This window comes from Amphiprion ocellaris, chromosome 1 (genome assembly GCF_022539595.1).
Source record: "Amphiprion ocellaris isolate individual 3 ecotype Okinawa chromosome 1, ASM2253959v1, whole genome shotgun sequence".
NCBI lineage: Eukaryota > Metazoa > Chordata > Actinopteri > Pomacentridae > Amphiprion > Amphiprion ocellaris.
This window is the reverse complement of record NC_072766.1, coordinates 10,969,817-10,991,086: the sequence shown is the minus strand read 5'-3', so window position 1 is coordinate 10,991,086 and position 21,270 is coordinate 10,969,817. Positions and strand designations below refer to the sequence as shown.

The following is a 21,270-nucleotide window of genomic DNA, read 5'->3' as shown; positions in this document are numbered from 1 at the left end:
CTGACCTCCTGTCTTTGACTCTTCCTCCCTTTTGGTCTCGAGGTGTCTTTATCCATTTTCTTATGTCCTCGCAGATTTTGGAGCAGCATCCTCTGGAGTTTGAGTTTAATCAGTATTATCTGAAGTTCCTGGCCTATCATCACATCTCTAACCGCTTCAAGAACTTCCTGTTGGACTCAGACTATGAGCGCTTGGAACATGGTCAGTGTCTTTTACAATTAATACCAGGGGGAATTTTTTTTTTTTTAACTTTCTCATTTTGAAGCTGTCATAATGCTTCATTCCACTGAGATATGAACAACCCATATTAGCTGCACATTCCCTTAAGAAACTATTTTATTAAATTGAAAAGATAGAGGTGAACTCTTTAGGCCCCCATTCATCAATAGCATTTACCAGCCTGGTTAGCAAAAAGCTAAATATTTTCTGTCTTTCCCTTTTATTATCATTTAATTGTCAGTTTCCTTTCTTTTTCCATTTTATTTTTGATTAATATATTGTAGTGATTAAAGTAGTGCTTTTAATATCTGTAGTTGTCCATAATGATGATAATTAAAATAATAAAATGTTGCTATTGTATTATTTTAATGACACATTAGTTGCATAAACTTGCTTTTTGTCTTTTCATTAGTATTTATTATGCAGTCATTGTCTACTTATTCTCGAAACTTGTTAATTTCATTAATATTATTATTATTATTATTATTATTATTATTATTATTATTATTATTATTATTATTATTATTATTATTATTATTATTATTATTAGTCTGCCCTTTAAGAAATTTCAACTAAAACATTGTGTAAGACTCATTTAAATGACTGTATCTGTTGTGTTGTTGTCATTATTGTGTCCATTGTGACTACTCTTCTACTATGAATCTTGTTTTTATGTTATATGTCTAAAGTCACTTGCAGTGTGATACTTATTTACAATATTTGAATTTGCGCACATAATGCCTTCCTTAAATGAGCCAAGGATTTGTTTTTGAAATGTCCACGTCAGTAAAAAAAAACTGCTTGATTTATTGAAGAGTTTCTAAAACTAAATCCAACACTTAAGCCTTCACTGTCTTCACAGAATCCTGACATGCTACAGCACTAAACCTCCCAAAAATAAATATGCAAGCCTATATTTGGTGCAGGAAATGAAATGATGTGTTGAAGTTGTGAGGTGAGGTTAGTTGTAGTTTGCACTGTCTATACTTCATGTTGATATTCTGTCAAATGAGTGTACACATAGCCAGCCAAAACCTTCTTCTCCCAGTACCCACGTTATAACTCACAATCACCATTTGCCGACTTTTTGTTAACAAGACTGTTCCATAAGCTAAAACGATTTGTGAGATTAACTGGCCCATGTGCTCAACAGCTTGTCCTCTGTTTTTCACAGGCTTGTTGTTTGAAGATAAAGGAGATAAACAGGCCCGGAGAGGCATCTGCATCTGGGAGTGCATTAACAGGATGCACCGGAGGAGTCCCATCTTCTTTAACTATCTGTACAGCCCCTCAGAGAGCGACGTGAGTGTTTTTGTTACCTTTCTGCACTTGACCAGAGCCAACTGAGAGAAATGTGGGAGCTGTTTGCATACATGAGGAGGTGGAATAAACTTGGGACTCTTGCTGTAATTACATTATCAATGTACACCGATCAGGTATAGCATTATGACTACCTGCCTAATATTGTGTTGGTCTCCTTTATGCTGCTAAAACTCCTCTGACCCAGTGGGGCATGGACACTGGACCTCTGCGGATGGTGGCAGTGAATTCTGTGGGTTGCAGGGTGGGACCTACCTAGATCAGGCTTATCCTGGAACATCCCACAGATGTTCAATAAGATTTGGATCTGGGGAGTGTGAAACCTGGGTGAACAGCACTCCTGAGCAGTTTTAGCGGTGTGTCGGGGTGCAGTGTTCTATTGAGGGTTGCAACTGGCATCAAGGACTGCTGTTGCCATGGGAAGGCGGGGGGTTACTTTACCTGCAATGTTTAGATGGGTGATACATGTCAAACATCCACATGAATATCAGGACTCAAGGTTTCCCAACAGAATGTGGCATTCTAACAAAATGATCAATGTTTTTCACTTCATCTGTCAGTGGTCATAATGTTGAGGCCGATGTGATGTTTTTTGTTTTTTTTTTTAAGAATTGGCAAGTCAGAGGCGTCAGCATAAATGCAGTGTTTGTGAGAACAGAGAGGTTGTTTATGGGTTTTAAATTGATCTTAAGTTTCCAACATCTCTCAGTATCTCTCAGCTTTACACTATTCACACAGCTCTGACCTGTGGGAATGTGATCAAAGTTAATGAAGTGTTATTTCATTTATTTATTTACCTTTATTTAACCAGGAAGTCCCACTGAGATTAGAGATCTCTTTTACAAGAGAGACCTGGCCAAGGTAGCAGCCATACAGAACTTAAAAATTATCTAAAACAGATACATAATACACAAATAAATAGTGAACAATAAAACAGATTGACAGCTATTCAAGGACAGTGACCGGAAAAACACTGACATTCCTCCTTCGCTGTGTTCTTTTTGATACTCTTAAAGTCATTAATGGATATGAATGTTTGTAGTTTAAGAGTTTTTTGTAGATTATTCCATGACCGTGGTGCATGATAGGAGAACGCTGTTTTGCCAAAGCCTGTTAGAACCCGGGGAATGTTAAAAAGCAACCACTTGGAGGTGCGCAGATGGTAACTACTAGAACTGAAAATGAGAAGGGTGCTGAGGTGTTCTGGGAATTTGCCCAGCAGAGCTTTATAGATGAATATATACCAGTTTTGTTGTTATTGCAGAGTTAGTCACATTTGCACCACAACACACTAACACTAAGGATTTTCCTTTTGCTGTATGGACATCGTCATAAAAAATACATGGAATTCACTGGATTTTCAGTTCCTTGCATCCTGGGAGTGTGTGAAGACTGTTGTGTTCACTCTTGCAGCCAGCAGCGGAACTTTTGGTTTGCTTTGCTCATGGCTGAGACATTTAAATTTGACAGGAGCAGCTCTAGAAAGTAAATAAAGCTGGTGGACTGAGAGGTAGCTGCTCATTCTAAATAGCTCACCTAGAAGCAGCAGGCAGTGAGGAGGCAGGATTACGCAAGGTTTAAATGAGAGGACTGTTAGTTCCTCAGCTAGAACATAGCAGTGTAGTAAACTGGCTGGTAAAGCTGGGGGCCAATCTAGATGTTGGGGGGCTTGAGAAATAGCAGAAATAAACATATTAATGTCTTAACAGCTTTTACTTTACAAGTTTCTAACAACCACAAAACACAATAAAATGGATTTTCACCATGTGGGACCTTTAAAGCTGCCTCAGGAATTAAAGTCATTGTTGAGCTTTTGCAATAATGTGTTTAGTGTTAGTTTTCCACTTCAATGTAGGTTCTTTATGTCTGTTGGTACTTTGGAATAGTGCATATATTAAAGGTCAAAAATGACTTTCTGAATGAATCAGGAGGTCGTTCTTTGCACACCAAGTGATGGCCTGGTCCACCTCAGTGTGGTACTGGATTTCATCATTGTTGGAAATGAGACCCACAATGGTTTTATCATCAGCATAGTTTTTTTTTTTTTTTTTTCACAGAATTGTCCATTGATCTAAAGTAAGGAGAGTCTGGGTGAGAGAATGACCAAAGTAGAGATGAAGAAATAGTATCAAACATGGGTGGATCGGTCCTGATTTGAACAATGAGTCCTCAATGTTCAAGTTTCTCGTGTTTTTAGTTATATTCCAGCCACATCAATGAGAGGATCCTGTTTCTGTATCTTACCACACCACCGACTGACAAGCTGCTCTTTGTGAAGCTGAATTATCTTAATGGAAAAACACCATATAGACATCATCAGCGTAGTCATTGTGACAGACAGTGATTCACCACTACAAATTTCAGGCTTTTTATTTTAAATTCTGTTTTCTGCTGTGTTTTACATCTTAGACCCCACAGGTTTGCATTAGATTCTCATCAACACCTCCTGTTTTCTGTATTTTAGGTGATTCTGAAGCCGTCTATCAGCATCCCCAGCCTGAACAAGTGGGACTTCTTCACGGATGAGACTCTGTCGACTGGACCGTGCTACGACTGGAGGATGATGGCTGTGAGGTTGGAGAACTCAGAGGAGGCTGACACCATTTCCAACAGTAAGAGGAGGATTGTTTGGCCGTGTTACAGCAGCGTGAGCCGCGCTCAGCCTGACGCCATCACCAAACTCCTCGCTGTAAGAGTTGATCACCAAAAGCTTTGAACCAAGTTGTGCCCTGTTTGTTCTCGTACGTCATCTTTTTTGGCTTTTATTGCTGCTGCAGGACATCGAGAAGCTGGAAGGTCAACTAAACCAGCCCCCGGAGAAATGGCAGACAACTCTGGAGAGGGTCAGAATCAGCATTCAGGAAGACCTCAAGCAAGAAGGAAATGTGTGTAGTAGAGGAGTAAAGATGATATGTTATATTAAAAAACTGAAGAAGTAGTCACATACATTTGTTCAGTTGCGTAAAACATTTCCTTTGTCTTGTGTTTGCAGCTCTGTAAGCAGTCGGTGTCCATCTCAGGCCTCATTCCCACGTCCAGCCTGCAGGCCTACCAGCGGCGCTCCATGCTGCACCTGCCAGAAAGCGGACTGGGCGACGACCGCAGCACGGCCACAGCCAACGGGATCAACCGCCGCGCTGCGACGCTTTACAACCAGTTCACCCCCAAGAGCGAGGAGAACAGGTGGGTCGTGAACTTCCTGAGTGCCGGAACAAATAAGTAGTCCACATTTGATTCACTTGCACGCTGGGGCCAAGTGGCCAGTCCAGTTTTGGAAGATGAGTCAGCGTTGTGGTATGCCGTGTGTCATGTTTGTGAGGATTGTCTGTACTCTGTTAAACTCTGGGTGTGTAATTTTACAATTACTGTGAGGTTAAAGTACAGTCTCTTGGCTCCAATATCTGGATATTTTCCTGTGAGTTAAACAAACAGTGATTAAAATCTACTTTGGATAAAAAAAAAAATATTTTTTGTACATGCTCTCCATATTTCACATTCCAAATAACGCTCTGACAGATACAAGCTTTAACAGATGAGGAGAGTGAAAGCTATCATCAATAAACATCATTCACTCTTATGCATGTTTCTGGATAATAAATGATCCATAAATAATATCATCCTTTGAAGTATTCTCATTTCCTGTAAAATATTTAATCATATTTGCAAGCTTCACATTTTTGTGGACAGAAAAAATAAAATAGTTTCTGATGTGTTGAGCTGATCATTTAAGCAGCTGACTGTATATAAAGATGAATGAACCCCCCCATGATGTCAGCCATGAGTTTCCTGTAGCTAAGTGCGGTGCTTGCAGCCGTTGCTATATTGCGGTGTCTGACTCCTCCTAACTCCCCATTAATCCAAAATTGAGTGAGTGTGGCTGAGCTGGATCGTGAAATGTCTGTGGGCCATTGATTGTCCAGTGATGGTACTCACCTGTCACTTTAAGCGGCCACTTCCGTAATTATGTGTTACGCCCAGGTCTAGGGGCCACTGTGCGTAACATGAAGAGGCATCCTTCCCCTGGTCCCAAGCATTTCCAACACACGTTTTCGCATAAAGTTTAGGTATTTATTTCTCAACAAATTTAAGAACTGAAACAATGGGGACTGGTAACTGAAAGCGACAGTGAGCAAAACCAAAAACAACAAACAAAAAGCCACTAAGCTATTAACCCAAAACTGATCTGCCAAAAACAAAAGGTAAAAAGAACAACAAAGTCTAACCTCCCTATCCTAACTTAAACATGAGAAAAAGCCGGTTAAACAAAAGGTGGCTGCTCACTGTGATTACGCAATATTAAATCCCTAAATCACAGCTGATCACTGGAACCCAAGTGTGCTGACTGTAGGTTGGAAGCAGGGTAGGATGTAGCCACGCCCTCTGACCCGGAGACGACGTCACGGTTCCGCCTTTATATCGCGGTCTTCCTGGTACAGCCAACCAATCCAGTGCCGACCGGTTATCCTGGCGTCCAACCGTGGCCGTGGTGCGGTGCAGCCCTATTTGCATACATGATAGGGATGTAAAAAGGACACGCAGCACAGGAAACTACATAAACGACCGCAGTCGTAACATATGCATAACTCTAAGCCCTAAAACAATGTAAACGTGAGTTGTATCAAAATTCACACCCTTTGAAATTTTCATGAATGGGGAAATTAGCTTTAGAGACCAAAACAGTTTTTTGAGCCAGATGATGAGTATGTTTATTTTTGCTTGGACGTTTTAACATGGGGTCTATGAGGATTGACTCATTTTTGAAGTCAGCCTCTAGTGGCCATTAGAGGGATTGCAGTTTTAGGCACCTTCATCATTCATCATTTTATTTTCCCCGGAGGTTGCTGCTTGATTTTTACTGTGTTTTACATGTAATCATCGATTGTAATCAAAACTTTCGACACAGTAAAACATCAAGCAATAATCCAGATGCTAAAGGACAGAAACATAGATGGAAAGGATTTACAAATTATGAAAACCCTCCAGTGACAACAAAGTGCAGCAGAGCAATTAAATAATGAAATTGATGAAGAAGAACCAATAAAACGAGGACTCAGACAGGGATATGTGCTATCACCTGACCTGTTCTCCTTGTACAGTGAAAACATCATGAGGAAAATACAAGGCTTATCAGGAGTATCCATCGGAAGTTATAGCATAAAAAAACATACATTATGCAGATCACACAGTGCTGATAGCGAATAGTGAAGAAAACTTGCAAACCATAGTATCCATAATTAATAGAGAGAGCCAAAAATTCGGTCTGTCTTTAAACTAAAAGAAAACAAAAGTAATGGTAATTTCAATGAAAAATGTCATCCCAACCTGTAACTTAGAATTAGACCAAGAAATACTGAAGCAGGTTAATCATTTCAAATATCTCGGTTCATGGAGGACATGAGATGGCAGGTGTGAAACAATGGCAAGAACAGCATTTACGAAAATGAAAAATATTCCGACAAGCAAGAAAATAGCAAGTAGCATCCGTACAATGACTCTCAGCTGTTACATTCTACTAGTTCTGATGTACGGATGTGAATCTTGGAGCATAGATGATAAAATGTCAAACAGAACGACTGCAGCAGAGATGTGGTTTTACTGACGCATGCTACATATATCTTATACGGCCAGAATAACCAATGAACGTGTTTTAAAAACACAACACACAAATTATACGCTACTGAACGAAATTAGGAAACGGCAAGCAAGATTTTTTTGGACACATCATGAGGAAAGAGACCCTGGAATGTATCGTCACAACTGGAAAAATTAACATGAAGAGAGGACGAGGCAGACAGAAAATGAAAATGATAGACGGACTGACATCATGGCTACATATGGAACGGGCAACAGTCACAATTCAGAAGGCAAAAGATTGGATGGCACTTGATTGATTGATTGATTCTACATGTAAAGCTTTGAGAAAGTTGGAATATGATAGTACAGATTTGTAGACTATTTTCGTTTTACACTACAGGATTACAGTGTATAAACGGTGCTGGAGTTGATATTGTACATGTGGAGAAACTCACTCAAATTTGTATTTAATCTTTCAACCTTTTAGGAAACAAACACTGAGATATGCTTCACCGACTTAGACTCTAATAATGGATGAAAAAAACAAAAGTATTAGGAACATTGTTTAAGCCGTCTGCAGTTTGAGGCTTTAGTTTGTCATCCAAAACTTCTAAATGCACTTGGATCTCACTCTTTATGTTTTTTCAGGTCTTATGAGGGGATCCTGTACAAACGTGGAGCGCTGCTGAAAGGTTGGAAACCTCGCTGGTTTGTATTGGACATTACAAAACACCAGGTAAGCAGGTTGTAATACATTCATGTTTCACCCTCTGGATCACAAAACCCGTCGGTGGTTTTAAAAGGCATGTTGTCTTTTAAATTATTGCCAATCACGAACCATTCATTAGAGAAAAAAACTGGAAAAACATAATAGCAGCAAAAAATTAGTCCACAGTGAGTAAACATTTGGCAGGAGAAAATGTTTGGGGTTCAGAGGGTTAAAAAAAAACCACTTTATTCTTTACCTGAGTGAGACTGAAGGTTAACAGTCACGTCTTTCCAGCTGAGGTACTACGACACCGGTGAGGACACAAACTGCAGAGGCCACATCGATCTGGCCGAGGTGGAGTCTGTGATGATCGCTGCTCCCACTATAGGAGCCCCCAAACACATCAGTGAAAAGGCTTTCTTTGACGTGAGTACATGTTAGTGCACTCCGTCACGTCTCCATCCAGACATGTTTTTAAAATAAAGTATCTGTGTTGTCACTAGATTTTTCACAGAGGTTGCATTTAAACAAGTTTCAACTACATTAGTCTGCATACAGTGTCAGACAGTATTATTTATATTCAAGTGCTAGAGCATTACATTTTCACAACTATATTACTATAAATCTTCTTTTTAATAGAGAGAATCCCAGAGAGTGTTGCATTGTGGGTTTTTGTAGCCTTATTGTCATCAGGCTCACAAGTGTCTTGAGTTCATTGGCAGAGAAAGTCGGCTGTTGAAGTTCATTCACCCAGTTTCACCTGGAGGAGTTTCTTAAGGCTTGTGTAACGTGTTTTACCACAGCAGACTAAATAAAACCATACTGACTGAAAACGCCTCCGATTCGGGTTCATCCTGCATTCGGGTCGATACAGAACATGGCTGCATAACATCTGTTTGACGTCAACTGTTGCAAAACTGAACCGATCCCTCGTCTCCAAAGCAATAATGTATGACTGCCTTACTTCAGAGTATTTTTTGTTTTATTTCAATACAAGTCTGGCAAAGGAATGGAAAAACTAAACCACTTGTGTTTTACTGGTATCGCCTGAAAAAGTTCTAATACAAACTCTTCTCAGCCAGCTCCTGATATATGGAAAGTTTTTTCTGCGGCCAATTTTCTAGGAAATACAGGGGTCCTCGCTTTACGACGTCATCGACCTACGGCGTTTTGTTGAAACTGGTTACGGACCAGTCCTCAGTTTAACGTACGGTGTTTCGTCAGAACTGGTTACGTGGAACTAGTTGACGAGCGGAGCAGACGAATACGTCATCACACGGCGCTATAAGACGGCTTTGTTTCCATTCTCTGGTTGTACACCACCTTGAATTCTGATTTTTTTTTTTGCCTTTCATTATGGCTCCCAAGTGTCAGTCAGACTCTTCTGATGGCAGTGCTTCGAAGAAAAGGAAAAACATCTCCATGGAAGTGAAATTTGGTATAATAAAACACTCTGAACAGGGTGAAACACCAACAAACATCGCTCAAGTTGTAAAAACAGTGCAACATATTGTAGCGACTCTCTGTGATGAACGGGTGAGACTTCATCTCGTTCTCTGGTTGTTTATTGAACCTTCAAACAGGCTGCTGTGGGCCGTAGCCATCACCAAAATAACTACAAAAAAAACTGTCACTTAGCTCCAGAATTAACTGCTGTTCCCAGCTCTCTCTCGCCAGAGACACACTACTGCTGACTCTTAGCCAATCAGAGGTGAGCTAACCAAACATGGCACGTTCACTGACATCAGGTAAATCTCTAACTGAACAATAAACATTGAAACCTCAACAACAATATCATTCCATTACAATATTGTGTTATCTTCTTGTAAAATGACTCATACATACATGAAAGTTGTTGGTATTCATGACTTTTCCCAAGAACTGATCGATATCGTGATGCGCATCACGGCTTTGTTTACATTTTCGCCGGAGTTCCAACTTATGGCAAAAATTGACTAACGTAGATCAGTAGGAATGGAACTCTGACGCAAGTCGAGGACCCCCTGTAGTTTAAAATGTCCACTAAATTCAGATGGTCAGTCTCTTTAGGTGACCATTAACCCTTTTTATATGCTGCTCCTCCAGTTAAAGACCAGCAAGAGAGTCTACAACTTCTGCGCCTCAGACGCTCCCAGCGCTCAGGTGTGGATGGACAAGATCCAGAACTGCATCTCTGATGCCTGAACTTTGAGGCCAAACATCACCAACACCAGAGGCAGCGTCAGGCGGCTGAGAGCAGAGACGTGGAAACCGCTCAATTCAGCTTTCAGGTGTCTTTAATCTTTTGGGACCACAGTGAACAAAGTGCCTGGTAGTGGAGGATGGAAACCGTCCGTCCACCTTCTCTGCCCGTTACTTAGCGGCTGATCAAGCGTTCGTCAGCTTCCAGTCGGAGTCACATCCGTCTCTGCTGTCAGCTCCCTCCGACAGGGATGAAGAGAAGGTGGTGTTTTAGGGGACTGCACTATGGAGGAAATGTTATCCTACTTAAGCTGTATATACATCAAAGCAATATCACTGGCCATTAAAACTGTGGGTTCAATTTTAGACTCAAAAAAATATAGAAAAGACCTTGTAAAAGAATTTCTATCAGATATTTTACTATGAGGAAAAAGTTATTGCTGCTTACAGAAACATTATGAACCGCCAAAAACTCAGAGATTTTAATGCACAACATTAAAAAGCAATTTGTTTGCACTTAGCTCTAAAGTATGCACTCGTTATCAAATATAGATTTTCTAACTGATGCAGACGGCGAGGCTAAAGGCATTACTTTACAGTGTACATGTGATGTTTCATCCTGACGGTTTAAATGAAAAGAGTTTGCACAGTGAGTTCAAAAGAGTTACCTGACATTTTTCTATTTAAATATGTGACGTTTTCTCTATTTTGTTGATTGTTTATTGACTTCTGGTTAACACGTTTGTCTCATGCAATGTAAATTATTATTTTTTATTAAAAGTGTAACTGTGTCCGTGTGGTGGCATCGTTTTCCTGTAAATACCTACGTGACATTTCATTTTATAAACTGTATGTACTGAGCATAAGTATACTTTTCTAACTTTCATTCTAATGTGACCAACCAGTCTTTTAAATGTGTCGTTACTGGTGCAAAAAGAAAAAAAAAAAACCTGAGTGGCCTGTTCCCTGTTTGTGGTGAAACATTGTTCTGAAAATGAAATGGAGACGTTTTTTTGTTGTTGTCCAGGCAGGCTCTGTGTCTTTTAAGGGCTTTTACAGAATATATCATGTAGGACGTTGTGGTTTTCAGAGATCCTCGTCTCATTTGTTCTCTGTTTGTGCAGCCTATTCAGCTTCATTACAAAAAAAGAACATTAATGAAACTATTCAAAGATGTCAGAAGCTTTTTTTGTTACTGTATCTTTGTACCATGTTTTGTGGTGACACTAATTTTTTGGAAATAAATCAAACATACTTGAAACTACTCGTTTCTTGCGTTTATGGCTTACTGAGTGGACGTTGGTGGGATTTGCTCATTTATTTGCTCACGGTGATTGGAGAAGCATTCGGATTCTTCAATTAGATAAAGTTACAAGTGGAAATCCTGCAGTGAAAATATTACTGAATATGCATATCGGCTGTATGGATTATTTCAAGAGTTAAGTGCTTGCTTTGTTTTTGCTTTGCCTGATTTAACCAGTTCACGAGAAATCAAATGTATCTGTCAGTCAACTTCACTTAGAAACAAGTGCACAACAAAATAAAGACAAAAAGAGATCAGTCTGGCCCCATTCCAACCCAGTGTTGAAACTAAACCGACACTGCCAGCGTGGGCTCACAATCCCTCAGTAAAAATGGCAGACTGAGCCCACACTGATGCAAATCTTAAGGCCAAAACCTAACTGATGCTGCAATCACCCCAATCAAACTGCCAGAATTGGCACAAATGTAAGTCTGCTGATAGCCTGTAAAAACCGACCCATAATTCCTCCGGAGATCCCCCCAATATCTGGCCATGAAACCCAGTAAGTCACCAGAACTAGGAAATACTTTATTTGAGATACAAAACTACTAATAAAAACAACAAAAGGGAATATTTATTTTGCCAATAATACTGCAGTAATAGCTTGTTTGTTAAATGAGGTATGCACTTGTGCCTATAATAAAACCAGAATTGAAAACATTTTTATGTTTAGTGTCAGTTTACTTTTCGTATAATAATGCTATTACCAAAAACTACCAAAAGTGCTCAATGCGTATGTGTTCGTGACAGATACCCTCCAGTTTTAAGATCAATAACATCGCACAGCTTTAAATAAGAATTCTACTAATATAGTTGAACTGACGGATGCAAGCAGTAAAGTTCAGCGTGTGAAGGTTTGCTCTTCCTGAGGTGACATGCTTTACAATGATTGGCTGTGTAGCAGTTGTGATGTCACAAATCCTGCTTGCAGAAACACGCCTTCAGCTCAGATTTTCGCTGAACTCAGAGAAATGTTCCAGTTTTTGGAGATGAATATGAAACAAACTCTGAGGGTGTCCTAAAAGACAGAGTTAGACATAAGAGGTAACGGATAACATCATTTAGATCAGGGATGTCAAACTCATTTTAGTTCAGGGGTCACATTCAGCTCAATTTGATCTCAAACGGGCCGGACCAGTAAAATCAGAGCATAATAATCAATAAATAACCACAATTGCAATTTTTTCCTTTGTTTTAGTGCAAAAAACTGTCCTGAAAAAGGTCCCATTTAAGGAATTATCATTTTACAAAATATTATGAACAACCTGAAATTTCTTAAGAAAAATAAATTCAGTTTCAACAACATTATGTTTCAGTTTAGCTTTTACACATTACAACTTACAGATCACAGTTTATCTACAAAGGCACAAAACATTCAGTCACAGGTATCTAGAACCGAATGATATAGTATTTTATGATCAAAACGACAAGTCAGACAAAAAAACAAGACAAAATATTACAAAAATGAGACACAAAATGACAAAAAGTGAGACAAACGATACGAAACAAAACAAAAAAAGAGACAAAAATTGGACAAAAAAGTTACAAAGCGACAAAAGAACAGACAAATGACAAAAACGAGACAAAAAAATGACAAAAGCAAGAAACAATGACAAAAAACACAAAAAAATACAAGTGACACAAAAAAAAACAAAACAATACACAAAACAACGAATAAAGCAAAACACAGAATGACAAAAATAAGACAAATAACATAAGCAAGACAAAAAGGAAACACATCAACAAAAACATGAGAAAAATGACAAAAGTCAGACAAAAAAAGACAAAAAGCAAAAAAGAAGAGAAAATATTACAGAAATAAGACACAAAATGACAAGAGCAATCTAGTATTTTACTTTATGCTCAAAACAACTTGTCAAAGTCTAGAAATTATTTTAAATTTATAGTTTTACAAATTTTCAATCTGCAGTTAATGTCTTCTCTGTAATTTTTAGTCTTTACAAAGTCGGGCCGGATCGGACCCTCTGGAGGGCCGGTTTTGACCCGCAGGCCGCATGTTTGACACCCGATTTAGACCACCTCTAATTAGGAATTTCTTCATTTCAAGTACCACTGTTTCCTCTCTCTATCTCTCTATGACACTAGAATATAAAAGCTTCAGAAGTTCAGAAGTTTATCCGTCAGACACACTTCTTACACTTACACTGTATTTGGATTTAGTTGCACAGATTCTAAAAGGAAACTAAAAGATCAATTAAATGAGGTAAAGGTGTTGGGCTTGGTTCGGTTTAATAGTTGTGGTATTACTGTGTTAAACCTTCTTCCATCTTTCCAGTGTAAATGTCAAAAACACGACTCAAAGTTTACGTTCTGTTGCTGTGCACTTGTCTTCCATTCTATGTTGATGAATACTGTTTAACAAAGGAGCATTTTAACACATCAAACTAATGTGATGGACATGCTAAAGATTGTTGGAAACTCAGCAGTGAGTGCTGCATTAGCTCTTAGTACAAAGTTGAGCCTCTCAGCTGCTGACGTGGCTGTAGTCTCTCAGTCTTGTTATGGATCACAGGACACAGGGAGAAAACGTGAACCGTTTGTAATTGCCATGTTTTTCTGGCCTCTAACAAACACCTCGTCTTTAACAAGGGCTTTCTCTCAATGAAAGGTAATCAGACACCGCTGCAGCCCATGTTTTTTTGCTCAGAGCCAACAGCAGGGCTTGGACAGGATGATGATGGATGTCTCACTTGCCAGCAGTGAATATGGGACTGGGCAGGAGCCCCAGCTCAGGCTCTGTGGCGCCTGGTAGGCGGTGCTGGTCAGGACTCCTGCAGTCCTTCGAAAGTTCACCTCTGGGAGGAAGCTGAGGTCAGAAGAGGAGCACATGGGCTCGGTGGTATGCGGTGGGTGTTTGTGCTTCGGTCTCCCAGCTGGCTTGTTCTGGCAGCAGGTGCAGAACTGCTGCAGTCGAACATCTGGGCAGAGCCTCTGGCACTTCTCTCCATATTTAGCCTTTTGCTCTGGGTACGGAGATTAGGACGTTTGCCCGTGAACTGAGGGACGCAGCGGAAGTTCTCCAGCAGGATTGTGAGGAATGCCATGACAGGAATCGTTTTACCCAGAGATAAAAATGGTGATTTTCCTCAGCAGCCATTTTATTCAGCTATTGATTTCACATAACTGCTTTCCTCTGACTAAATCGCACCACATTCATGCAAATGAGTTGTTCTGGAAGATGAAAAGCTCTTTGCTGTTATATAACCATGACGTGAGGTTGGGTACATTACTGCCTCTGCAAATGCTATCCTCTGTGAAGTTTAAGACAAATTACAGACAAAAGCATCGAATGTCCTTAAGAACACTATTGTTATAAACGCATAGCTGTGTGACAGTGATCTTGTGTAACTTGGCCACATGTTTCTTCTGAGTTCAGTGGGATAAGTCATGGTTGGCTGGAAGCGTGCTGCTCTTACATAAAAAGACAAATCAAAAGCAGTCTATAAATTCAAAATTGCACGTATCTGTTGCTTTTGGAGCCTGTACCCTTCTTGTGCAGTCACAGCTGCAGTGAATGCTGATTGGCCTTTGCAAAAAAAAAAAAAAAATACCCCCCTTGACAGATGATACTGATTTATTTTTATTGCTCCTCCAAATCCTATTATCCATGTAGCCCTGCAGCTGCAGTGAATGCAGATTCCACTTCCTGGGTGCCTCTGCAGCCATGTGAGAGCTGATTCACCGCTGCTGGGGCCCCTTCAAGCCTCAGAAACCTCGTGACCCCTCATCGGGCACCTGCTCCGAAACTCAACGCAGCACCTCCAAACGCTGATCTCACCGGCTCGGCTCACATCATCGAGTCCCACCCTAGATATCAGGGTGATGTCAGCTGCCGGCAGCACATGGGGGTCTAGTTGGGAGATTACCAAGTGCATGAATCAACCGAGCTCCAGATGATGTTATCCGGACACCGCCCGCTCATCCATGAATAGAAAAGCACAATTAAACATTTGATTTTTTGCCTTAGGGGATAGTAGTGAGCAATGTTCCCTGTAATTTTTCATGAGTGTGAGCAAACACACAAACTCCCTGAGCGTCCCTTGGACCACTGTGAGCAACATCAGACGTGTGCACTGTGGTCACACCAGCATCACATCCATTCAAGTTACATGGTTCATTAAAAGAATCAAATTACAGCATTTACATTTCTGTTAAAACACTTTGTCAACAGGAGCCAGTTGAAGGCTGCAGTGATTTTAGTGACACTACAATGTATAAGAGTGAAGTTATTGAATGTTTGTCTCTCTTTACTGTTACAGCGGTTTTGCAAATTGCAGACGGACCCTGTTCACTCCATAGACACCAATGTTATTCCTGTAGCTTGAAAGACAGCTACTTTTGATAAAACTGGCTTGTAGCACAGTCTGCCTTGCAACAATGGGAAAGAGGCACCGTTTATGTTTTGACAACCTATATCTAATGAGTAATTGATGCTGGAAGTCCAAATCTGTGAATATCTTTCCAACTTTACTGAACTTGGGGCCACTACCACCTAAGGAGTGATATATTTAATTTTGAAAAAAGCATTTAGCCATACTTAAAGCTTTAAGTGCTTTATTAACACAGAACTAAAAATTTTGTATTGTTTTATTATCACAGGTTCTGTCTGAAAAGAGGTGGCATCATTTTAAACAGTGAAATCAAACTAACAAAATGTAATGACCAACCAGTGAGCAATACTGGATTCTGCAAAAACATAAACAACCCATCCATCCATTATCTATACACCGCTTAATCCTCATTAGGGTCGCAGGGGGGGTGCTGGAGCCTATCCCAGCTGACTCGGGCGAAGGCAGGGGACACCCTAGACAGGTCGCCAGTCTGTCGCAGGGCTACATACAGAGACAAACAATCACTCTCACACTCACACCTACGGGCAATTTAGAGTAATCAATTAACCTCAGCATATTTTTGGACTGTGGGAGGAAGCCGGAGTACCCGGAAAGAACCCACGCATGCACAGGGAGAACATGCAAACTCCATGCAGAAAGATCCCGGGAAAGCCAGGACGCGAACCAGGGATCTTCTCGCTACAAGGCGAAAGTGCTAACCACTACACCACTGTGCAGCCCAAACATAAACAACTTTTTTTAAAATCTAAATCTTATCTTAACACAGTTAATGTATTAACTTATTTTTGTGTGTATGCATGTATTTATTGATTTATTTAGTACTGTTAACATATCAGAGTTCGGAGGGAGTTTTTCTTAAGATAGGCAAAGGCCATTTATTGATTACATATAGGCTATTAAATGTTTATTAAAAACTAAAAAGCATTTAAAAAAAAAAACAACTTAGGCATTTATTGAGTCACTAAAATACTGTAGAGTACAGACCACATCAGCATGATTCTAAGCATCCTCTGGTAAATTAACAACCAGATACTGATGTCTCTCACCATATGGACTTCAGGAGATGACTGGGGGATGATAAACTGTGACCTACTGGTTGGGTTCTCTCTGTTCTCATGTTTCTTACATATTTGTCCCCTGACAGCCGGGTCCTAATGTTTTTTGAGCAACACACCATACTATGACGTTTTTACAATGATGGTTCTACTATGAAGCCAGTTTGACATGTTCAGGTGTTCTTTGTGTGAAAACTCAGAGATTTCAGAAGGTGGTTTTCAACTTTCTTTAACTTTCTGCTTCAACTTTAAATTAAATTTCCTTCACTAACCCAGCCCTCTGGACTTCCAGTAAGCTGTGTTCCTATTGGCTGTCCAGGTGGCTGCTTGGTATTATCAGGAACACCTGAGCAGCTCAGTGTCTTCCTGCTTTATTTAGCTGCAGTCAAACATTTCCTCTGCTTCTCTTCACCACTGAACCGGGTTTGGCTCCATTGCTTTAGCTTGTTCTTTAGGCGTTGGCTTGCAGCTTCCAGCAGTAAAATCGTCTTTAATGTGTTTCTTGGTGTGTTTTAGGGCTTTGTACTGGATAGTTGTCTTGGTAAATGTGGTTCTTTAGCCACAGTTAGCACATGGTGCAATGTGTGCAGTGATTAGTGGATTTGTTGCAGCTGAGTTGTGTCTTTATCTTGGCTGTAGTGAGTCTTCAGAGGTTTTTGGTCAGACACATTCTGTATTCTTGTTTGTGAACCCACGTTGGTTGTCCAGAAGGTAAGAGTTCCTGTCCTGATTCTCTGTTCTCAGAGGTTCTCTGGTAGGCTGCAGGAGACTTTAGCGTTTGGGTTGTACTAGTTTGGTTTTTGTATGGTTTCATTTGGACGACTATCTTGAGGCCCCTCCATGTGGTTTAGTGAGGTTTTCTGCAACAGTTCTACAAAGCAACCTGCAGCAGAAGAGCCTTTGAGAGTTTTTAGGAAGTTCTGGAGACCAGACTTCAGAGCAGCAGAAACATTTATCAGCAGTTTGAGCAGGAGAAGGTGAGCTTCAGAGTAGAAATGAGAAGGAAACCTTCTTGACCCGTGTGGTGAGGTCCTGTACCAAGAGTTTGAGCAGGTTGTGAAGAGTCTGTAGTTCTTTGGTCTGAAAGCACAAGAAGAGTCGACTCATTAAAGGAGAAAACAGGAGATATTGTTGGTTCTTCTGTCACTCTGCAGTTTCCTTAGACTGAATATCAAGTTTATATTATAAATGATTTCCCATGTGAGCCCAAGAAGACTTCAATAAACTCCCTCCATCCCCTGGACACAACATATTTTATTACCATATTAAATCTTTTTTTTAAAAATGTTTTTGAGTTTTAATCATAGTTTTAGCATAGTTTTTTTCTCTTTGCTTGTTTAGTTTTGTCAGTTGTGTAAAAGGTGCTAAACAAATAAAGTTGAATTGATAAACTGAATAATTGACTAACTCATGATTGTGACAACAGAAGTATTTTCATTATGATTTAAGGGTTTATTTCATTTTTAAGGTTGGGGTTAAAATCTTGACAGACATAGCATTTAATTATATTTAATGTTTAACTCTATTAAACAGACAAAATATTGAATTAGATAATTCAACAAGATATAATACATGTCATTATGAAATTAAACAAAATTTTTGAAATACAAATATTAAAAATTACAGATAAAATATTTTCGATAATTAAACATTTAAAAAATACAAACAAGAAGAATATTAGACATTTTAAAAAATGCAAAACATTTAGTTAGATTATTAAACCTTTAAAAAGACAAAACATTTAGTTAAAAAATTAAATGTTTAATTAGAAAATTACATCTTAAAGACAATAAAACTTCAAATAGGAATTAAACAGAAAATACAATGAAGCATTTAAAAAGAAAATTAAACATTAAAAGGTGGTAAAACATTTAAAAAGAAAAACCTTAAAGATTTAATCGGAACATTAAATATTGGGAAAGGAAAAAAACTCAAACAAGCCGATAAAACATTTGAAAAAACAATTAAACATTAAAAAGACAAAACATTTGGAAATCAAATCAGACATTAGAGAAGAATAAAAGGTGAGAAAAGAGCAAAACTAAATGTTTAAGAAGACTCAAACTAAAGACAAAACATTTGAAAAGACACCAGTTAGACTTTAGAAGATCAAATTAAACAGAAGAGACAATAAAACGATCAAAAAGAGCAAAAACAGATAAAGGTCGTAAAACGTTTTCTAGTCTGAAATGAAAACATCAAGTTGTTTCTTCAAACATTTCCTCTTTCTGTGTTCTTGGTTTGATTGTGGACAGATTTACTAAGAACTCATTTCAGAAAACTGCTTTCCAGATAAAGTCTACTAGTAGTTGAAGGCATTGATCAAACTAATGTTACCTTCTGAGCTCCACAAACTTTACTGTTCAGTGAAGAGAATCAAAGTTTGTTGAGGATTTCTAAAAACCCACAGGTGAAGGTCTGAGAAGAACTCAGATGGATGATCTAAATGTGAAATCGACTCATGCTCACAAGTTTTAAGGCTTCTGTTAACCAGAAAGTTCAAACTAACAGAGAAGTACTGAGAAACTATTAAAATTTCAGTCCTCAGACTGTCTGAAGGTTCAAACTAACAGAGAACTACTCAGGAACTTAGAAAATTTCAGCCCTCAGACTGTCTGAAGGTTCAAACTAACAGAGAACTACTCAAGAACTTCTAAGATTTCAGTCCTCAGACTGTCTGAAGGTTCAAACTAACAGAGAACTACTCAGGAACTTAGAAGATATCAGTCCTTGGACTGTCTGAAAGTTCAATCTAACAGAGAACTACTGTGGGACTTAGAAAATTTCAGCCCTCAGACTGTGTGAAAGCTCAGGTCCTGAGGACTCGGGAGGTGTGGGGGCTTTGGAAAGTCTTGGAACTGAGGGTTCAACCCTCCAGCACAAAGGCTGAAGTCCAACCTCCTGAGAAAAACGGTCGAGTCGAGACTCGAGTTAAAAAAAAAACTCGAAAACGACAAAAAATAGATGATAAATGCGCAAAAAAAAGTAAAATTAGTATCTGAGCGAATAGCTCAGGGGGATAAGAGAGAGACTACAGAGTGGAAGGTCGCAGGTTCAAGACCCACCACCGGCATTTTCTTTCTTTGTCTTTGTCAGAATTTTGAGAAAATTTAAGAAGTGTCTGGTCTTGAACCAGCGACCTGCAGCTCCATAGGCAAATCCTTAACTCACTGAGCTACAGATCAGATACAAAGAAATAAATTCGTCGTCCCTTTGACATCGTAGTTCCTGAAGTGACCACATGGGTGGAGCCAAGGCGGAGTCTGGGTGGAGTCAGGGCGGAGAGTAGGTGGGTAGGTGGGTGGCGGCCTCCCCCCTCTACTCCCCCACCTTCCCCCACCGCCCACCACACCTTCCCCTGCCCGACGAGTTCTTCGAGTCTCCACGAGTTCTTCGAGTCTCCACAGGTTTTCCCGAGTTTCTGGAGTTTCCACGAGGTCGGAGGCAGAACAAGTTGTCATGAAGAGGTGTTGAAGTCGGCCAGGATGGACTGACTTTTTACAGCGACTAGAAGGAAGACCACTCGAAGAGCAGGTCTTTAACCACCATCCATAAAATCCATGGAGTCGGCTCCAGAGAAACGAAAGAAGGTCAACTTTTATCAAGCTCCATCCAGATGTTCAACTTGATATCTTTACTTTGACATTTTTAGCACCACAAACCTTTAGTATCACACTTTATTATCATTTATTAGGACTTTAATGGAATCCACCAGCAGATTTTGTTTTTGTTGACAAACTTTATTCTTGTCGTCGTGGGACTGCAGTATTTAAAACTCTTCCTTCTATTTGACCTCATGTTTATTAGTTTTAGCGGAGAAAGTTATTTTAGTTGTCGATTAGTCTCTTAAAAACCAAGTAATAAATTGGATTAGTCAAGAGGTATAAATTTCTTACTTTGTCATATTTTAAATATGACAAAAAATATAAAAATAAAGTGTCTTGAGACAATTTGATCTGTATTTGGTGTTATATAAATAAAATTGAATTCAAATTGTATGTATCTTGTAATGTTGGAGTAATTCAGCCATATATGTTGGAAAACACATTTTCTTTTTCCATTAATCTGTTGATTGTTTTCTCCAGTAATTCATTTCTTGTTTTGGTTTATAAAATGTCAAATCCAAATATACTCAGTTTACTGTCATAAAAACCAAAAAGATTTACATTCATGATGCAGGAATTAGGCAGTTTTTCACTTTTTATCTTAGTTTAGTCAGAAAGATAGTTGATGTGTGAATTGTTGCAGCTTGTGAGGCGTAGAAGGTTTTAATCTTTGGGGCCGAGTGTCAAAAAACATTTAGAAACCAACATCAACAAAACACTCAAAGATTTGAACATCATTAAAGGGAAATCCAACTTTTGCATGACAATGTCTAATTAAAGGACATTAATTTCCAATGTAAATGTGTGATATTCATCCTCTGGAGCTTTCTCTTCACATCGTCTTCCACCTGGACTGGTTTGGTCGGGAGCATGTGCAACAAACATTTGAAAAACTGCACTTTAACATCAATAAATGACACTGAAGTTTAAT

The 21,270-nt window shown here is 39.3% G+C and overlaps 1 protein-coding gene across 2 annotated transcripts in view; it reads left to right on the top strand.

Moving 5' to 3' along the window:
* Positions 1–11,267, top strand: part of sbf2 (SET binding factor 2) — a 99,361-nt gene extending 88,094 nt beyond the window's left edge. For both annotated transcript variants that reach the window (XM_035954047.2, XM_023282852.3), the window contains 8 exons: positions 75–201; positions 1,394–1,521; positions 4,004–4,228; positions 4,317–4,424; positions 4,532–4,722; positions 7,762–7,849; positions 8,117–8,248; positions 9,908–11,267. In XM_035954047.2, the coding sequence (XP_035809940.2) occupies positions 75–201; positions 1,394–1,521; positions 4,004–4,228; positions 4,317–4,424; positions 4,532–4,722; positions 7,762–7,849; positions 8,117–8,248; positions 9,908–10,006 (1,098 nt within the window). In that variant the 3' untranslated portion in view covers positions 10,007–11,267. The remainder of the gene's footprint in view (positions 1–74; positions 202–1,393; positions 1,522–4,003; positions 4,229–4,316; positions 4,425–4,531; positions 4,723–7,761; positions 7,850–8,116; positions 8,249–9,907) is intronic.
* Positions 11,268–21,270: the final 10,003 nt, after the last annotated feature.